Genomic DNA, 19,796 nt, shown 5'->3' with positions numbered 1-19,796 from the left:
GCCCTGGGGGAGGACGGGCGGGACACCCGGGCGCGTTATTCCGGGAGGCTGGTTGCGAACAGACTCCAAAGCCCCCAAAGGTTACAGCCAGCGCACAGAGAACCGGGGCCGGGTCGGGATTTACAGCCGTGACTCACAGCTGATCTTTGCAAGGCGCTGGTTGAGTAAGAGGAGAGCGATTTCAGGAAATGTCATTGAGATGGGGAGGCGGGGGGGCTTTCTCCCACACCCCTCTCTTTCGCTCTGCCGCAACCCAGAGACAAGGGGGGGGGACAATAGGGGAAATACTAGAGGATCTCTTCTGACTCGGGTTTGTAAATTTCTGTCCCCCCATGGGGGCGGGACCGGGCAGTGTGAGGCGGGGCCAGAGGCGCATTAAGGAGCTTGTCAATTTCAGTTGTTCAGACTTGCTTAGGACTTTCCAAAACTTGTTGGTGTTTCTCTGCCCCCCCTCCCCAGGCTCTTCTTTCAGGCATTTCTCAAGATCTCTTGAAATTTAAAATTGGGGTGAGAAATACACACCCGGAAAAAAATTGCGGGGAGCCCCATTCCCCATTGGGAACATCTGCCAGGGGAAAGGAAACATTTCTGCCCCTCGAGGTGAAGAACAACCCCCCCACACACACACAAAAAGGGTTGAAATATGATCACTTTTTTGTTCCTTTGGCTTTGTCTTCCTGGAGTGGAATCCTTGACATGTAAGTAAAGCCTGCATTCCGTTCTCTCCGGGCCTGCTCTCGGGAAGGTGGGCAGCAGATGCACGGATGTGTCGCAAGTCAGTAATAGACCGTATCTGATGGGATAATGTTAGCAAGAAATTGATAACCGGCTGGGAACAAGAGAAGGGGTGTGTGTGTGTGTGTGTGTGTGTGTGTGTGTGTGTGTGTGTGTGTGTGTGTGTGTGTGTGTGTGTGTGTGTGTGTGTGTGTGTGTGTGTGTGTGAGAGAGAGAGAGAGAGAGAGAGAGAGGTGGGGGGGGGCATTAGGGAAATAGAAACTCCAGCAAGATGGAATTTTTAGAAGCCCGGAGAAAGTCACCTTGGCCGTTGCAAGGTGGGAGCGCGCGCTTGGTAAAAGGGGGTCGCCTGGCCCAGGCAAAGCTGCCTCGATGAGGGCAGAGACAAGACAAAAGGTGGAGGGAAGGATCGTTGTAGATAGAAGGGAGGGGGCAGAGCCCGCCAGGGCTGAGCAAGGTTGTGGCGCAAACGGCCAGTCCATTTCCAAGAGGTGGGGTGGGGCGCGCGGGGCAGATTTTGCTTTCAGGCACCCGGAGTTGTTGAATTCCCCGCGAAACGCTTCGGGGTCTGCCCGAGCCCTTTGCCCCGCGCACATGGGACGGCGGGTGCACGGATCTGCCCCCAAAATACAGTGCAAGAGAGAGAGGCACTAACAATGGCAATGGAAGCCAGGAGAACCTCCGTGCGCCCCTGGCGCAGCTGCGGAGAGGCGAGCGCAGAAATCGGTGATGCTGGTTTAAAATGCGGCTCCTCTGACCGTCTGCAGCAAACCACGGCCAAATGCGCACCCCTCCCTGCCTGTACCCGGCCCCCTGGCCGGGGGGGCGCTTTCCCCGGGGGTCCTCTAAGGCCCCTGCCCCCTCGTTCGTTAGTCCTCACTTTTCTTCCTTCGCCAACCCATTCATTTCTCTCGGTGGATTTCCGAGGCGCGCGGGTCGGGGGTCCCCGGCCCCTATAATAACCCCCCAGCCCAGGTTCTCTCTACCCTCCCCCCGGGTCCAGCTGTGCTCCCCGGGTCTCACACATCCTGTCTCAGGCACACTGCGAGCCTGGCTGGGCGAGTCCGAGGCGAACGTGCCGGGCTCGGGCCCTTGACATGACAAAGGGTTCCCAGCCCTCAAGCCCCCTCAACGGGTCTCAGCCTGCGCACAGAGAGGGGGACTCTTGTCCGCTGCTCGCTCCGCCGCGAGCCTTCGGAACCGCACCTGGAGAGGGGGCCCCCTTCGCTCCGCGCCAAGCGCAAGGGGGGGGTGCGCTGGCGCAGAGCTGTGCGCAGGGAGCAAGGCGGGGTGCGCGCCGCAGGATAACGCCCCAAGGCCGTAACAAAGGGCTTTATTGCTGCAAATCTAAATCCCCCGCGGGGCGCACGCCGGACCCGTCTCCCTGCGCTGGGCTGGCTCTGCGCCCCAGCGCAACTCAGCAGCCACGGCCCGCACAGATCCCTCGGTGAGACCAGCCAGGCCGGTGGGGAGGCGGAGAAACCCGCTCCCCGGGCTTCGTCTCCCGTCGCCAGCCGCCCAGCCCCCGCTTGTGGGTGCCGTTCTGCAGAGCCGCTGGGGCGCAGGCTGAGGCCAGGTGCGGGCGGCTCCCCCAGGAGTGAAGCGCCCAGCTCCCTTCGCCATTTGTGGCCCCCCCCCCCGCCGCCAGCAGGTCGCCCCAGCCCCGGCGGTGCCCTGCGGGAGCTGCCAGCCCAGCCGAACCCCGGGGGCGCACCCGTCTGGCTCGGGGCCCAGCGCTCCGGGAGGCAGCCGGGTCGGGGGACGTGTGGTCAGTCTCGCACTCCCGCAGGGCTCCGTTCCCAGTTCGGGACCCGCAGGGCGCAGCCCCCATTGAGAACAATGGAGAATCCCCCTCCCCCATTGAGAACAATGGAGAATCCCCCTCCCCCATTGAGAACAATAGAAGGGACCTCTCAGTCCCACTCCGGGTCCCGTTTGGGCAGCGGGGGCTCCTCTGCTCACTCAGGGGAGCAGAACAGGCCCTTCAGTGGCTCCTGAGGACCCAGATATTCCCCCCCAGGGGAAGGGTCTGGGTCGGAGCCAGTTTCTGCCTCCTTCAGTTGGGATGAGCATTTCACCGAGGAAAACGTGTGTGTATGTGGTGTGTGTCTCTGGGTGTAGTGGAGGGAGTGTATTTGTGGTGTGTGTGTGTCTGTCGGTTTATTTGTGGTATCTGTGTGTGTGTGTGTGTGTGCCTGTCGGTTTATTTGTGGTATGTGTGTATATCTGTGTGTGTGTGTGCCTGTATCTCAGATCAGGGAGTGTATTTCCTAAGGCCCCAGAAGTGCTGTTAACACAAATTAGCCTTTGGTTCCTGGAGTTGTGTGTTTGGTCCCCAAGCGAGGGGGTGGGGGGATTCCCTTTCTCCTGTAGCAGGAAGTTGGTGCTTTTTTATGATGGGAATCTCTCAAGACGATATTTGCTGCAAACACATGATCTAGTCCGGCCAAGAAAAGCTGCCGCTGTTGTTTAGGAAGCATCAGCCACCCCCTAGCCTGGCCTGGGCCGGACACCTAACGCTGCAGCAGGAGGCCCCAGACCTCAGCCAGGACAGTCCTGCTCCCAAGCACCTGTGGTGAAAGACCCTGCCCCGGGTGCTGCTGCTGGATGCTCCTGGGAACCCAGAGTGCCAGGGGTATTTTGTCACTTCCCTCACCCTGGCCATGGCCAATATTAACAGTAACAGTACAGGCTGTGGCTCCACAGTGCTGAGTTGTGTTTTCCTGACAGGCAGTGAGTAGCTTGCAATGACTTATTTAACGATTGATTAATAAGAACCATTAGCAGCTGATTATTAAACAGCAAGAGCTAGTTATTTGGAACTGAAATAACAGCTAAGCTAGGCTGGTGCCAAGGAAACGAACCCAAACTGAGGAATTCAGAGTTAAAGTTCCCAGGTCTCATCCTGCACTCCCACTACATTAAAGTCAATGGAAGTTTTGCATGGGGAAGGTTCACAGGACCAGTCCCCAGGCACTCCTAGGTTAATACTCTGTGGGTGGCACTTGCTGTGTTAGTGGGTGTCCCACATGCCAGCTGGCCCTGGGATTGCTACAGTCAGCAAGGTCCCAGGTGTGCCCAGACATTGATGTCAAGTCTGGAGGTATTTGATGGGCACCTACATTGGCAGGGGGTGATTGTTTAGGGGTTTTATGGCCAGATTAGGGTGACGGTAAGAAACTCAAGCTCAGTTAGAGGACAAACCTTGTCTGTTAGGCTGGGGAGCAGTCTTTCCAGGGCAGCGTAGGTTGTATGGAATTGCCTTGGAGTCTGTGTTTTCGGGCACCCACCTGGGGTTGGGGAGAACTGGGCTAGATGTGACCTGCCAGCCCTAACCCGCTCCTTGGGTAACTCTCCTGGTTTCACTGGAGTTCAGTCGATCCAGCCCTTTGATCCTGGCTGGAGCACTCCCATGCATCAAAAGGTAACCCTTTAGATGAAAGATTAAAGAGGCTAGGCCTCTTCAGCTTGGAAAAGAGGAGACTAAGGGGGGATATGACAGAGGTATATACAATCATGAGTGATGTTGAGAAAGTGGATAAGGAAAAGTTATTTACTTATTCCCATAATACAAGAACTAGGGGTCACCAAATGAACTTAATGGGCAGCAGGTTTAAAACAAATAAAAGGAAGTTCTTCTTCACACAGCGCACAGTCAACTTGTGGAACTCCTTGCCTGAGGAAGTTGTGAAGGCTAGGACTATAACAGTGTTTAAAAGGGAACTGGATAAATTCATGGTGGTTAAGTCCATAAATGGCTATTACCCAGGATGGGTAAGAAATGGTGTCCCTAGCCTCTGTTCGTCAGAGGATGGAGATGGATGGCAGGAGAGAGATCACTTGATCATTGCCTGTTAGGTTCACTCCCTCTGCGGCACCTGGCATTGGCCACTGTCGGTAGACGGATACTGGGCTAGACGGATCGTTGGTCTGACCCGGTACGGCCGTTCTTATGTTCTTAACCCAAAGGAACAGCTAGAGATGGAGCAGGGTCTGTTAAATGCACAGTGCTGGGGGAGAGCAGGGGACATGTCTATCAGTGGCTTGTCTGGAGTTGTCATTTGGGGAGGGGGATTGTGCCCTTTTCCTAAATCTCCAGAGTCTATAGTCGAAAGTCTTTCCTCCCCTTTTTGCTATTGGGTTGGTGAGGGAGAGGGACGGTCCCTCTAGGCTGGGAACATGTTCCCCCATCACGGCTAGATTCCCCACAAAACATCCCAGAAGAGGGTCAGAATGGAAACGGGCAGGGAATGGTGACGAGAACACAGTAAGCCAGGCACGGGCCTGCGTATGGCATTTCTATTGCCCCTGCAGACTTGGTACAATGCCCACCTGGGGACTCACACTTTCCTATGAGGCTCCTGGGCTGTGAGACATGCGAGGGCATTCCCAAGGTATAGACCATGGTACATGAGCACCAAGTCCCTCCTATGAGGTGTGTGTTGGAATTACACCCTCAGAGGCTGGTGTACACAGAGAGTGACATGACCAGAAAGTCTCTTAAGAGGGATAGGACTTGAACGGTCCTTTATCCACAAGCCCGTCCTTTCTCCTCGGCAAAGGTATACGGCTTTGCTGTGCTATTTTATGAACTCAGTCTGCATGGGTGGATATGCTTAGGATTGCTCTGAATAATGGAAAACACAGACCCCCCCTAGTTCAGAGGCCAGTGGGTAATTTTCAGTCATTTATAACTTTATACGTTTTTTTTCAGTCCTGTCCAAGGCACCCACCCTGCCTGAAGGCTAAGCCCATGCCAACTCTGACATGCAGAAATGAGCCCCTTCAAGTGACCAGAACTCAAAAATAAACCAAAGCACTTTTTAAATGACTAGTTCCCCCCCCCCCCCGCACACACACACATTTGACTCTAGTGAGTTTGATAAAACATTTAAAAAGAGTCACCTGAGGGATGGAGCATGAGAAATGCAGCCTCAAAACCAGAAAGGAAAAAAAAAGGTTGAGGAAGGTTGTGAAGGAACAAAGCCTTTGGCTGAAATGGTTCTTTCGGTTGGGGTTTCTGGGGACTGTCACATCACTTTGGCACTGCAACACGGGGGTCTGTGCACCACATTTCTCAGGATCTGCGGGAATGTTAACTGTATTTTTTACAAAATTTGAGACCGTACAAATTCTCCTTTGTTTTCCCCTTTGGGGATCTTGCAGATAATTATTTTTTTAAATCTTTACAATTCCCAGTTAATGCACACTCTCACTGTGTGATCTCAGAGGCTTTTCTCAGAGACTTTTCCCCCCTTTCCCAGGCATTTAAACTTCCAATAAAAAAATAAAATGAAATCCAGCCATTCAAAAGAAAAGAGTAAACGCGCCTGACACCTTAGACGTGTGGTTTTACTTTATAGTATTACTTAGCACCTGATCAGCATTTTTTGTTTAATAGGAAAGTAATAAAACTCCTAGCAGGTATTTGAGTTCCAAGTTGCACATTCCACACGTTGACTGTGTCTCTCTGGCCCATTCCTCTCCAATCTGAAAACTTCACGCTTTTCACTTTTAAAACACATGTTCATTTCTGGGTCTGTCTCGAAAAAACACTGCTTAAAAAATTGGCCCCTCCAGACACTCCCTCTCTAAGGCTTTGCGTGGAGGACGGGAAACGTGTCTGTTTTATGGTGCTCGTATGTGTTTCCAGTGGTGTTTGGATTAAGATTTACTAGAATTAGGGTCCAGAGCACTGGCTGCTTTTATCCACAGGGTTGCAGCTTTCTCACCGAGAGCTCCTGAGGGTTTTGACAGGCTGGTGGATGGAAATGCTTGTGTGTAGGGTGATTACGTTTTCAGAGGCCCTTTTGGAGGCCAAGGCGCATTTTGTCCTACACATCGGGCTGGATGTTCTGAACTGCAGAGATTCTTTGTGAACTTGGGGGGCTCTTGGGCCATACAGCAGCTGGATGGGCCTCTGCTTTTAGCAAAGGGGAACATAAAGGCAAAGCTTTGTGCAGCACCTGTACTGCACATTTCCCAGCGGCAGCTCTGCATGCTAGAGACATGAGGGAAAGATCCCTCTGGCTGTGGTTCCTCATCTTGTTCAGGTGTCTAGTTACGCGTAGGCCATTCTACGGGACTAGCCTAGGCCCATGCTGACTAAGCCACCCCCTTGCTAAGCGATGTCAAGGTATCCCCATGCTAGACAGCCCTGTTCATGGGCAGTGCTAAACATGTGCCAGACAGAACAAGGCCCCTGAGCCTTGCCTGGGGCCTCTCGGCACTAGCACAATATGAGTAAATAGCAATGCAGTGGGGGCCCAGTTTGCCTCTAGAATACCAGGGCCCAACTCCGCTGACGTCAGGGACCGCGCTGTGGACTCAGCTCCTTGCCCAGCATCTGTACAAGGCTGGGGCTTAAGGCACAATGTGTTCTTTTGTCATCAGCACTGCAGTTAGGGAGGTTGCAGGCCAGGAGGGCTGTTTTGCCTGATCGCTCTGGGAGCTTGTAGGGTGCCCCCAGGGCCAGGGGCTTGGAGAATTAATCCCAAATAAATGCCCTGTCTAGCTCCCTGAGGTGCAATTCATCCCTGGGCAGGTGGCCACAGAGGGAAGATCATCACCAGGAGCAGAAAATGAGCCTTTTGGAGAAGCGGTGGCACAGCTGACAAAGCTGTAAAGTGGCATCAGCTCAGCAGTGGTTGATTCTAGTATCTCCAGGGCAACCAAAGTGGCATTGGAACATTGAGCGTGTTAGTCTCTATGGAAGGGAGATCGGTGGCGTTTCCTATATTTTGATAGCTAGAAATGTTGTGTAAATCTCCCAGAGCTCGGCAGGATGGCCCTGTGGCACAGAGGGTGGAATATAAACAGCCAAATCAGATAAAGCCTCAGCAAACTCTTTAAACACATGCTTAGCCTTAAGCATGTGAGCAATTCCAGTTAGGTTAGTGGGACTGCTAATGAAAGTACGAGCTTAAGAGTTGTGCTGAACTGGTATCTCTCACCGCTGCCCGGAGTGAGATCAATACTGCAACTCTGGCTATACCTTTAGGGCTGCACTGTCAAATAGGGGCATCTGAGCTCTGTGTCAAGTGGGTAATGGGGCATAGGGAGGGAGCGTGATTGTAACAGCTTGTGCCTTTTCAGCAGGTGCTGCTTAGGTGTGCGACCCAGAGTGTACAAGTGTCACTGGGTGACACTCTGGGTGCACATCATGTTCCCAAGCGTAGGGGATGGATCTGCAGGTCCGGGCTCCACTTCAGCAAAGCTCTTAGGTGCTGGGCAGTGGAATCTTGGCTCCCGTACAACGAATGGGGCGAGAGGGGCCCCTTAGACTGCCATTCACAAAAGCCAATATGCTAGGCTCTCCCATGGGAGATGCCAAGGAGAGGGGTCTCCAAGCTCCAGGAGGCACCTGCTTCTGTCCAATTCACAGCCAGGAAACAGCTTTGGAGTCCAGCGCCTCATGCTGGTTGGGGATGAGGAGGGGTAGCCCTGTGAGAAGGACTCTGTTGCCTGGTGGTTAGAGCATTCACCCAGGATCTAGGAAACCCATGATCCAGCCCCCCTGCTCCAATGACTCTCTATTTATCCAGAGTACAACAGCTTCACTGGGAGAGCTTTGAGGGATTTTCCCCAGCTTGGACTATCCCCTAGGCCCGTGGTTAGAGCCCTCAGCTGAGAGGTGGCAGATCCCTTCTCCCTATCAGGCGGAGGGGGGATTTGAACTGGACGGGGGGCTCCCACATCCCAGGTGAGTACCCCTGACCACTAGGATACAGGGTAGGAGGGAAGTTCTCCTCTGAGCAGCACCTCGGACAAGGTAGATGGCCACACACAGGCCTGTCTTTCCCTGGTTTGGGAATCGGGTTGGGCGCAGGGACGCAGCCACGTGCACATTCACAGGCAGAAACATGGGTGTCTAGGGAGCTTTTACTGCCAAAAGTTAGACAACGAGGAAATTTAGGCACCTCTAGGGTCTCAGCGGGAGTCCTGTGCATCACTGTGGGCCGAAACTGGAAGTAGGTGCCTACAAGAGGGACATATGCTCCAAACTCAGGCCTTACGCACACGCTTAAAGTTAAGCAGGTCCTCCGGTGCCTTGCTGAATTGGAGCCCCCCAGAACAGTGCGTAACTGACCAGCTCTGGGTCCCTGACACTTCCCTCTCTGGTGCGGGGAGGGCTGGCTGCGGATGTGTTTTTTGAAAAAGTGTTTCCACAGTTGTTTTTGAAATCCCCTTTGCCACAAGCCCCACCCACCACACCAGCCACATGCAGCCATGCCCTACCAAAACCCAGCCCCACAGGCTGCAGCAACCAAAGCCAGAGCAAACCACAAACAATCCCTGCCCAGGCAGCGGTGAGCAAGAGACACCTTTGCCACTGACACAAGCAGCTTATTCTTGGAAAGAAATCCACACTCTACTGCCATCTCACCCTCCAAGCGGGAAAAAGTTGCCAAACCTGCCTATATAAATCCCAGGCATCTCCTAGGTTTTCATCAGAGGAAGAGAGAGAGAGGATTTTTACCTGGCAGGCAGATCAGAGTCTATCTGGGGGAAGAGTTAGAGGTCGAGCCCTGTAAGAGATTGTTCCTTGATTTTCCTTTTTTTTTTTTTTGCTGCAGATCCTGCAGTCATATCCCCCCAAGATCCAACTCTGGTGATTGGCTCTTCGCTCATCGCCGCTTGCTCAGTGAACTCTGACTTACACCTGAAAGCAGAGGACCTATACTGGACTCTGAATGGCAGACGTCTCCCCCCAGAGTCCTACAAGGTCCTCAATGGTACCACCCTCAGCGTGGCTCTAGCCAACCTGAACGGGTCCAGGCAGCAGTCAGGAGATAACCTGGTGTGTCACAGCAGAGACGGCAGCATCCTGGCTGGCTCCTGTCTTTATGTGGGATGTATGTTTGCAATGTTCTGCTTAGAGAGATGTTTTGCCCCAAACACCCCAGGCACAGCCAGAAAAACAAGCCAGCCCAAATTTATCCCTGGTACAAGTCTGCTGAGTTGGAAGCTTACACAGGGATGAATCTGGCTACAGAGGGATATTTACCTTGTTCATTGATAGACCCTAATTTTAAATTGCACCTTTTATCCTAAGGGGTCCCAAAGCACGGACTGTATGGATACAGCAGTTGCTGCCCACCCACTGATATGCAGCTGTTTCTGGGGTGGAACCTCCTGGGCAGCACTGCTCAACAGCACTTAGGAGGGGAAATTAAGAATACAATCTCTAATCAAAACTGCCCCGGGGTATTTAGAGAGGAGAGAACCACTCGAGTTGGAATTTGGCCCAGACACTAGGCTTAACACTCCAGCTTTTGTCAAAAAAGTTCCCCTGGTTTCTACCAATGGCAAGATGTTCAGAGGGATTTTGCTTCTTTTCCAGATGAGAAGCCGCGTGTTGTCATGTGTCTACCTATTTCATTAGGGGCTGAGCATTTCATTAGAACAAATGGAGTAATTTAAAACAGTGTTGCTAGTTACCAAGGACAGAGTCAGAGAAGCCCCTGCAATATTAACAGGAATCTGTACACTAACCCTTTGCACCTTTAGTGTTCTTGTAATAATTTGTACTACCTGCTCATTCCCAGCATTCATTAACGGAACTCTAATTCTGGGAGTTATCGGAGCTGGCTTGAGCCTCTGCATGACAGAGCACAGCAGCAGAAAGACTATTTGGCAACCACTGGTAAAATGACTGTGTCCAAATCAGTGATCATAAGATTTTATCTTAGGCTGTTTTAAGGACATTTTTAGGAGTTTCTCAGAATACAGAGGCTTAACTGGGAACAGAAAACCATTTGGTTTTTTTGTTTGTTCCCAAAAGAAAACTGCTTCAGATCTCAACTCAGTAACAGAATAAATGGGCAGATGTTTAAAAAAAAACCAACCCAACAAAAGCACGTACATTTTAAACGAAGAGCTGGAAATCATTTGCTCTTTCATGCACCTGCCAAGACCTAGGTTCAGGAGCCTGTCTTCCTCTTAGACCAGTGGATGGTTTTCTTGGCACCGAGCTCAGGGTATTTTCCTGTGTTCCCTGGGGTGTTCTGGATGTTGATGATATCATCCACACTTGCATAGGAATCACAGAATCCCGACCTTGGATCCTGGCAGGTGAGTGACAAATGAGCTGATTTTAGCTGAGCATCTAAATGCATTTAGTCAGGAATCTTAAAACAGTTTGTTAAACAAATCTACTGAACAAAGTTCTCAGGCTCAGCCCTTGTAAGTCTCTATGCTGCTTTGAGCTGGGGAAGCTTAGGCGGTTTCTTTGCAGAACTAGTTTCATGTCAAGGGTTCTTTTCTCTTAGTGCCACCAGAAAAACCAGTCAACATAACCTGCTGGTCCAAAAACATGAAAGACCTCACCTGTAAATGGGCCCCTGGCACGGAAGGCGAGACCTACCTGCACACCAACTACACCCTCAAATACAAACTCAGGTATGGGCAAGCTGCGGGGGAAGGGAGATGAATTCTTTGCTCAGGATAAACAGCACACGCTGGCCTTTTGGGCTGGGAATCTAATACCTTGCAAAGAGACGGTGCCAGTATTAGACAGCAGATGAATGAACCACAGTTCGTGTTAGGAGCAGTTAACTCCTGTGTTAACATGGATGGTGCAGGGGCGGCTCCAGGCACCAGTGCTCCAAGCACGTCCCTGCGGCAGCAAGCTGAAGGGGTGGCCTGCCGGTCGCCATGAGGGCAGCAGTCAGGCTGCCTTTGGCAGGAGGCCTGCAGGAGGCCTGCTGGTCCCGCAGTTTTGGCAGCAATTTGGCGGCGAGTACACCGAAGGTGCAGGACCATGGGACCTCCCGCAGGCATGCTGCCGAATCCACCCGACTGCCGTGCGTGGGATGGCAAAATACATCGAGCCGCTCCTGGAAGGGTGTAGAGTTGGCAGTGCTGTCCATGCCGATCGCTCAACGGATTAATACCAGTAACATCAAAAGCTGCTAGTGAGGAAACCAGACACACCCCTGCACACGCACTAGAGCCAATGTGCATGTGCACAGTTCCGGAAGCAGTTTCAGCTGCCTATGGAAGGTTGGACGGAAACCAAGGGCCAAATTTTCTGCTGGTGCAAACTGACTGAGTTTCCTTGACTCCAGAGCCAATTCACCAGCAGAGAGCTCGACCTGACAGGAGGGCTGGTGCCTCTTGTTTGCAGGTGGTACGGCCGGGATAACACGTGCCAGGAGTATCGCACTGCAGGGCAGTACTCCTGCCACATCCCCAAAGACCTGGCCCTCTTCACGCCCTACGAGATCTGGGTGGAAGCCTCCAACCGGCTCGGCGTGGCTGTCTCTGAAGTCGTCATGCTCGACATTCTGGACGTAGGTGAGACATTGGCTTGTGCCAGCCCCTTCCTGCATGGGACCATTGCTCGTGTGCTTCCCGCCTCTCTCTTTCCTTTTCTTTTTTTTTAAAGAGTAGATTTTTATTTTTGAGAGGGGGATCTAAATCCTTCAGAAACAATCCATGATCTCTGCCCTCTCCCCAGCCCAGGAGGGGTTTAGCCACTCCATTGGGTGCTCCGGGGTGGAATCCCAGCCCAAAGGGCTTCCATCGGAACCTCCCATCGCTGCCCGCTCCCCGTGGAACTGGATGCACCATTGTGGGGCTGGATGCCGTGGGGAGAAGTTGTGCACAGGGGACGAGAGGGGAGCCAAAGGATTTCAGTCAAACTCTGGTGGGAAGGCCTAGGACGGCCCGTCCCTAATTACCAGCGTGCCTCTGCTCCCAGCTAACCTCCTTCTTCTGGCTGTGCTGGAAGGCGAGACGGGTGGAGCACAGCGGCTCTGGTAATCTGAGCCCCGGCTGCTTGGAGCAGCGCCGACGGGAGTTGGGGGGCTTCTCACATGCTAAAGAGCTGCTGACACCTCATGGAGAATGTTACAGCCCATTGCGGCGAGACCTGATCCTTCCTTGAGCCCCCCAGTCTCTGCATTCCCTTCCCCTCCTCCCGCACTGCCTGCAAACAGGATAGTCCCTGCCCTGCTCCTTCCCCACCTGGAGCCACAGCCCTCCCAACTGTGATGTCACAGCTGGTTGCTGCGGAGATGACTGTGATGTCACACACAGGGGATCATGACCTCAGCTGCGGGGGAGGCATAGCAGAGCTCCAAGGGGGACCAGGATCCTGGGTTCATGGCATCTTCCCTGGTAATAGAGAAGGACGGAGAAGGGCAGCAGGAAATGGACGATATGTGAGCAGAATTGCTTCTAATCTAATTAGGATGTTTCTCCATGTTTTCCTGGAGGCATCTGTTGCTCCTTAACCCTTTCTGCCTCATGAGGCACATGGCCAGGAAAGGAGCTCCACCCCCATCCTGGGGCCTGCTGCCAGGCCCAGGCAAGGGGGGCAGGGCTGCCACGACCTGAGACCAGATGTCCAACCTGCATCGCGGAGAATGTAAAACATCCCTGGTTCATGGCCGGAGGAAGAAATGCCTGTTTCCTCTTGTATTGTAGACTTTGGAGGCAGTGTAACCCCAGCACAATGTGCTGATCCATGGGGCCCACCAGGAGGCAGATGTCACATCCCCCTCACGGGCCAGGAATGGGCAGTTGCTAAGGCCCATAGATCACAATCATAGAATACCAGGGTTGGAGGGGACCTGCAGAGGTCATCTAGTCCAACCCCCTGCTCAAAGCAGGACCAACCCCCAGACAGATTTTTGCCCCAGTTCCCTATATGGCCCCCTCAAGGATTGAACTCACAACCCTGGGTTTAGCAGGCCAATGCTCAAACCACTGAGCTATCCCTCCCTTCAGTAGGGGGAAGTGGGTGTCCCACAATGCACACACCAGCAACAGCAGCAAGGCAAGCGAATGCCCCAGGCAATGCCCATCGATTGCCCCAGCAGCCAACAGGGCAAGAGGCTGAAAGAAGGGTTTCATTCAGAGCCCCCCCAAGTCCCAGCTCTCCTCCCTTCCATCTGTGCACCGGGCTGGTCTAGCACAGCAAAACACTGTTGGTGCTTGGTCCTGCACTCCCAGCCCCAGGAGGGTCAGAGAGGCTCCCCAGTGGCTTGGGTGCTCATCACACCAGCACCCCAGCCCCTGAGCTTCCCCCCAGGCTGGAGCGTTAGCAGCTCACCTCCGTGGCCAGAGGAGCACCAGTGGGCCCCACAGCCACATGATGCTCCTGCTCCGTAAGCCAGTGGACTCACCCCTGCAGCGCCTCCTGCTGGTCATCCATGGGAATTAGCTCTTCCAGCATCCTGGAGCGCCCCCTGCAGGCTGGTGATCCACCTTACTGCTGACCGCCATGTCCCTTCCAGGATCCCAGTGCCCCTTTCTCTGGGTTGCTGTCCCCCTGGCAGTACCCCCACACTCTGGGTCTCCCCACCCAGGAGAACCCCCACCCACTAACCCCACCTCACCTCAGTGTAAGGCTACTGCCAGTCCCCATCTGGCCCCCCTCCCTGGAGCAGAGTGCAGTGTCAGCCACTCATCACAGGCAAGGGTGGGCTGCCCTTCTGCAGCTCCAGTACTGTCTTAGGCCCTCAGCTAGGCCCACAGCCTGGGGCTTTACTAGGCCAGAGCTCCCCAGCTCCTCTGGCCTTCCCCCAGCTCCGCTCCGCTCCGCTCCCAGGACCCTGCTCAGCTCCCTGCAACCAAGCCCTTCTCTCCCTACAAACAGAGAGAGACTCCTCAGCTTCTGGCTGCCCTGGCCTTCTTATAAGGCTGGGTTAGTCTGGCTGGGGCTGGGGCATGGCCCCAGCTGCAGCCACTTCCCCCAATCAGCCGGGGGCCTTGCTCCCTTCCCCAGCCCCAGCCCTCTCCGGGGCTGTTTCAAGCCTCGGAGGGCAGGAGCGGGTAACCACCCTGCCACATGCTCCCTGCATCGCACGCTAGTGGCCACGAGAACGGGAGAGCTGCCTGCATGCAAGATGCTTCTGCACTTTACACCTTACTCTGTCCTGGTATGAAAGTAATGAGGCAGGAGCAGATTCCTGCCTGAAAGCCTCCCCTGGAGAAGCAAACCAATCCCTTCCCAGGCCTTGTGAAAACACAAGCCAGGACCTGGGCACAGCTGCTGTCTGGCCAGGCCCTATTGCTAGTGACTCCCCGTTTCCATGCACACGCCCCATCTATCTCTCTGTGGCACCGTGGGCCCCCCGAAAGCAGCACTCTGGGTTGGGGTGTTCATCTAGGTCCTGCCAGCAGCCCTCTCCCAGGCACTGCCTGTACTTGGTGCTCTTAACACATCTCTCCCCCTGGCAGTCACCACCGACCCGCCAGCGGACGTCACAGTGAGCCGAGTTGGGGACCTGGAGGACCAGCTGAGCGTTCGCTGGAGCTCCCCGCCTGCGCTGAAGGATTTTCTGTTTCAGGCCAAGTACCAGATCCAGTACCGGGTGGAGGACAGTTCAGAGTGGAAGGTGAGCATGAGGGAGTAAACGTGCATGGCTGGGACCCAGGAGACTGGAGCCGTGCACGCCTGCTTAGAGAGGGAATGGCCTGGTCCTGGGGCTCAAAGCCCTGCCTGGGCCTGGCCTGTCCCTTGCTCAGCGTGGGAGCCACGTGGCTCTCTGAGCATCCTTCCTCCCTGCGGAACAAGCTCTGAGTGGATCTCTGGGCATCAAGGGAAGGCATATTCCAGGGCACAGCTGCCAGCTCTGCTACAGGCCTGGAACCCACCTTCCTCCTCTCCCGGCAGGTGGTTGACGACGTAGGGAACCAGACATCCTGCCGGCTGGCAGGGCTGCGGCCCGGCACCGTGTACTTCGTCCAAGTTCGGTGTAACCCCTTTGGGATCTACGGCTCTAAAAAGGCAGGGATCTGGAGCGACTGGAGCAACCCCACGGCGGCCTCAACCCCTCGGAGCGGTGAGCAGCACGGCCCTACAGCAATAACCATGGCAGGGGAGAAGGGAAGGGGCCCCTCTGAATCCTCCACACTAGCACGGCCTGCAGGTCACAGGGGAGGAGGCTGGGGCAATGTCCAGCCCTGGGGCATCTGCCAGGGACCCAGCTCCCAGCTGATCTGCATGGGTCACTGGAGAGCAGGACCCAGGCTCCTCCAGCGGGAGAGGCTGCAGAAAGGGGCCTCGGGCTGGCAGCGGGTACTTGGCCCATGGGCCTGGCTGCCAGGAGGCACATGGGCTCCCAGCTGGCGGGAGAGAGCCAGGTGAATGGCCTTGGCCATGGGGTACCTCGGGTTGCGGTGCTGGGGGCACTGGACACGGCACTTCCCTGCAGGATGGTCGGAACCAGCCATGCCCTGTCCAAGAGCTGCTGCCTGGCCTGGGCTGAGGCAGAGCTGCTCCCCCTCAGATGGTGCCTGGGGGCTCTGACAGCTGGGGCAGCTGTTATGGAAAGGCCCAGCCCCGGCTCCATTGCAGCCAGCACGGCAACTCCATCTTCTCCAGCTGAGGGTGTCGCTCATCACAGCACCCCCCAGTTCATTTGCCTTGGAGGGGTCCCTCTGGGCTCCCCAGCAGGCCGAGCGCCTCTGCAACACCCCACACGTCCCTCAGCCCGGGGTGGGGAGCAAGAGACCAGGCCAGAAATCCAGCCCAGAGCCGACTCCCCCATTGCCCCTGGAGATGTAACTTTCCTTGGCGTGCCGGGGGTCTTGGCACCCCGCCAGCTGTTGGAGTTCAGGGTCACCCCTCCCCGCCCCTTGGCTCTGGCAGTAATTAGATTAGCATTCAGTCCTGCTGGGGCAGCCATTCCTCCCGCGCCATATGCAAATTGGCTGCTGTTTGCATTGTCTTTTGGGGTAGTGGGGTTGGGAAGGGAGGGGGCAGTTGGGGTGGGGGCCGGGCAGGCTGCAGAGGCCCCAGCAGCCCAGCCTCTGCTTCCCCACTTTCCGGAGAGCGCTGGACGTGTGGAGAGGTTGTTCCCCCCTTGGCCCCGCTCTGTGCCCGGCACCTGGATTTCTTGCAAAGGAGCCAATTTGGAGCTCTGATTTCCCAGCAGGGAGAGCGTGAACCTTGTTTCCACCCCTCCCGCCGCGCCAGCACGGCCCGGCCGTTCAGCAGGGTTCGCCTGCCCTTATTTATGATGTGACGTCGATGTCACGCCTTCCCTGGGCATTTGTAACACAGGATCAGTGGGGGAACAGATCTGCCCCACCCTAGCCCTCGCTGGGGGACCCGCAGGCTCAGCCTCTGGACTGCACTACAGGGGGAGCCCGGGACCTGCCAGTGCAAGGACAGGGACCTCCACAGCTGCCCCCAGCCAGGAAAAGTCGCTGGGGGCTCAGCGCCGAAGGGAGGGGGATTCTTAGGCAGACAGAAGATTTTAGGTTACATTTGGAGGCATTAAAACTCAGGAGGGTCCTGTCTAGACAGCTTTGCAAATCGCCTTCCCAGGCATCACAGGCCCAGCCCCAGGGAGCTGGGGTAGGAGCCTTCCTGCTTCCACAGGTGAGCTAAGCAGCAGGGAACATGGACCGGGGAGAAATGGCCCCCTTGCGTCAGCTCCAGAATGGCAGGGTTCCCGCCCCGCCCTCCGGTGCTGGCACTGCCATAGCTGCACCCCGGGCCGCAGTTCCCATGTTGCTCATGAAACCCAGAACATGGCCAAAGACGAGCACGTCTGGGGCCACAGATGTGCCAGGGTTCGTGGCCATCCTCCCCCCAGTATCCCGAGCCCCAGCAGCACCGCTCTGACCCCCTCTGCTCTCCCTGGCCCAGATCGGCTCCCGGGCGTGTGCGACCCCAAGAGCGGCGAGCACAACACCACGCTGCGGCGGGAGCTCAAGCAGTTCTTCGGCTGGGTAAAGAAACATGCCTACGGCTGCTCCAACCTCAGCATCAAGCTCTACGACCAGTGGCGCGTCTGGCTGCAGAAATCTCACAAAACACGGAACCAGGTAGGTAAGGACCCTTCTCCGATTCCTTACATCTCTGTGCCGAGAGGGAGGTGGGCAGGGAGTTTGGGCGTCAGGTGCCCCCCACCCGCGTCACCTTGCCCTGCGAGGAGGAGCAGAGTCTCAGATACACAAGGCTGCCTCCATCAGGCGGCTGCTGCTGCTCCACCATCAGATCCCCCTTGCCCCTGAGAGCCGTTCTCACTGGCCCTGAAGAGGCATCTCACCTGCTGCAGCGCCTGCCCCAGGGCACGGTGATCTGGAGATGGGGGCCCAGGCTGGGGCACCTGGGAGCCAGCACTCGGAGATAGTCAGGCCTCTGCACTTTCCTGTAGTACAGGGGCTGAAGCGGAGATAGGGCTGCCCTCTGGATTTATACCGGGGAGCCTGCAGGGTCCTTGGCTCCTGGCACGGTGGCACCCTGATACATGCCCTCATCCACCGGAGGCAGCATGCTTTGCCCCTGGCCATGAGGCTCCGAGGGGAAAGCAGCACGCGTAGGCTCTGGCTGTCCTGCCCCACTTTGGAGAGGTAAAGCAGCTGCCCGCACATCCTGCCCAGCAAAGCTGAGCTGCAGTCTCTGGGGAATCTGGGTCCTGGAGCCAGCTCTGTTCCCCCTGCCCCACTGGCCTCCCAGAGACATTCCCGCCTGGCCCTGAGCCCATGCCCCAGCCCTCGGTGCCCATGCAGCCGCCAGCACTCGAGGTTATAGGAGGAAGCAGACGCACCCGGCATGCTTTACAGTTGCTGGAGGGCAAACAGGCTGACGGGACGCAGACAGGCTGGGACCAGGGGAGGGCTGCTCTGCGGCTGGCCGGGCGGGTGCGGGGGGGCACATTTGGCTTCGCGGTTACTGCCTCTGGAAGCTGGGCTGTGCTTTCGTTCTAGGTGCTGCCCGGCGATAAGCTGTAGCCCCCGCCGCGCTCGGCAATGGCAGGAGAGCAGAGGGAGCACTGGGCTGGAGCTGCATGGCACCCGCGTGCGGCTGCATCTCACCCAGCCCTCAGGATCGGGGGAAGGGCACAGATCCGCCGCGCCCCCCCCCCCCCCATCATTCTTCTCCAGCTGGGATAGGAAGAAACAGACTTGGACTTCGAACACCTCCCCCAGGTGCTCCCCTCCCAGCACCCAGCCCTGCTCCTCGCCAGGGGCCCCTGGTGCAGCCTCCCTGTCACTGCTGGGTGGGGTTCCCAGCATTGCCGAGACACCCCCGGTGGGGAGGGGCCCTCCCAGCACTTGGGGGGGGCGCTATGAGTGCCTACAAAGCACACCCCAAAGCGGGGGGTATCAGACTGCTGTCAGCTGGGCCTCAGCTGCAGGTTGCTCCTGGGGCAGAATTAAGAGGGGGGGCCAGAGGGGCCTAATGCGCCTTGGACCATTCACAGGCAGGGCACTGGCTGACACCAGTCCTGGTCACTAGCAACCTACATCCACTGCCATCAGCGGCCCCTGCATGAAATGAGTCTGTAGGGTCTTAGCTCTGTCCCCCCGGGAGCAGCGTCCCAGCCCCCTAAGCATGGTAACTGGTGCTAACCAGGCTGCACTGTTGGGAGGCTGAGTGTAGAACCAGCTCCCCTCACCCCAAGGGCACCACTGCTGGGTGGGAAAAACAGCGGGACCTTTTACCTGCCAGAAATCCCCCCCAGGCAAAATCCAAACGACAGGCAGGATGCTGCACACGCAGGCCCCTGTGCATGGCCCTGCCAGCGCACCGGGGTGCCAGGCAGTGCCACCGACTGCATGGCACCTTTACACTGCCCACGCTGCACCGAAGGGCCCCAGCCGCCATAAGAATCCATCCTGAGGTGCCTCATGGAAACGATGGCCATCTCCCCCGCTGGGTCCCCTGGGGGCCTGAAGCCCAGCCCAGTCCTGCCCCACCCCGAGGTGTCAGGGAAACTGTCTGTCTGTTTTCTGGCTGCACATTAAACACTAGAGCGCAGAGGCCTCTGCATTTGAAGCCAGGCCCGTGGTTCTCCGAGCACTGGGCTCCAAACAGACATCACCCTCAGTGCCTGCATGGACTCGCTCATTGCACACTCAGTGTTGCCGACTTTAGCCAACCCCTACCTCGGTCTGCGCGGGGAGGTGCGCGCCCCTTGGTTTTATTTAATAAAGGAAAGAAAACCAGGAAGAAAAAAAGATCTGGCCTGAGTGGGTGTGAGCAAGGGGCCACCGGCCCCTGGCACATGGGGCTGTGGGTGTAAAAGCGGGTGTGTGTCTGTCTGTCTCCCGTGGTGCACCACTTTAACATAAGCTGTGACTTAAACCAGTGT

General features: G+C 56.1%; 1 protein-coding gene across 3 annotated transcripts; it reads left to right on the top strand.

Annotated features, from left to right (window-relative positions):
• Positions 1 to 420: 420 nt before the first annotated feature.
• CRLF1 (cytokine receptor like factor 1) lies at positions 421 to 19,480 on the top strand. 3 transcript variants are annotated; one of them, XM_030540320.1, is made up of 8 exons: positions 421 to 698; positions 9,312 to 9,590; positions 11,007 to 11,136; positions 11,864 to 12,033; positions 14,926 to 15,083; positions 15,362 to 15,530; positions 17,345 to 17,523; positions 18,409 to 19,480. In XM_030540320.1, exons 1-8 carry the CDS (start codon positions 644 to 646, stop codon positions 18,430 to 18,432), a joined length of 1,164 nt encoding a protein of 387 aa, XP_030396180.1. In that variant the 5' UTR covers positions 421 to 643; the 3' UTR covers positions 18,433 to 19,480. The 3 variants fall into 3 exon arrangements, with proteins under 3 accessions (XP_030396180.1, XP_030396182.1, XP_030396183.1); XM_030540322.1 differs by having other exon boundaries at positions 17,345 to 17,527; XM_030540323.1 differs by lacking the exon at positions 421 to 698 and adding an exon at positions 743 to 775.
• Positions 19,481 to 19,796: the final 316 nt, after the last annotated feature.

Source organism: Gopherus evgoodei, chromosome 22 (genome assembly GCF_007399415.2).
Source record: "Gopherus evgoodei ecotype Sinaloan lineage chromosome 22, rGopEvg1_v1.p, whole genome shotgun sequence".
Lineage (NCBI taxonomy): Eukaryota > Metazoa > Chordata > Testudines > Testudinidae > Gopherus > Gopherus evgoodei.
This window is presented reverse-complemented; position numbering and strand designations above follow the sequence as displayed.

Excerpts from the sequence above, each read along its gene's own strand:
- CRLF1 (XM_030540320.1), top strand. The coding sequence starts at position 644 with ATGATCACTTTTTTGTTCCTTTGGCTTTGTCTTCCTGGAGTGGAATCC. Across the intron at positions 11,137-11,863 it reads ACCCTCAAATACAAACTCAG|GTGGTACGGCCGGGATAACA; the intron begins GTATGGGCAAGC and ends TCTTGTTTGCAG. Across the intron at positions 15,084-15,361 it reads AGGACAGTTCAGAGTGGAAG|GTGGTTGACGACGTAGGGAA; the intron begins GTGAGCATGAGG and ends CTCTCCCGGCAG.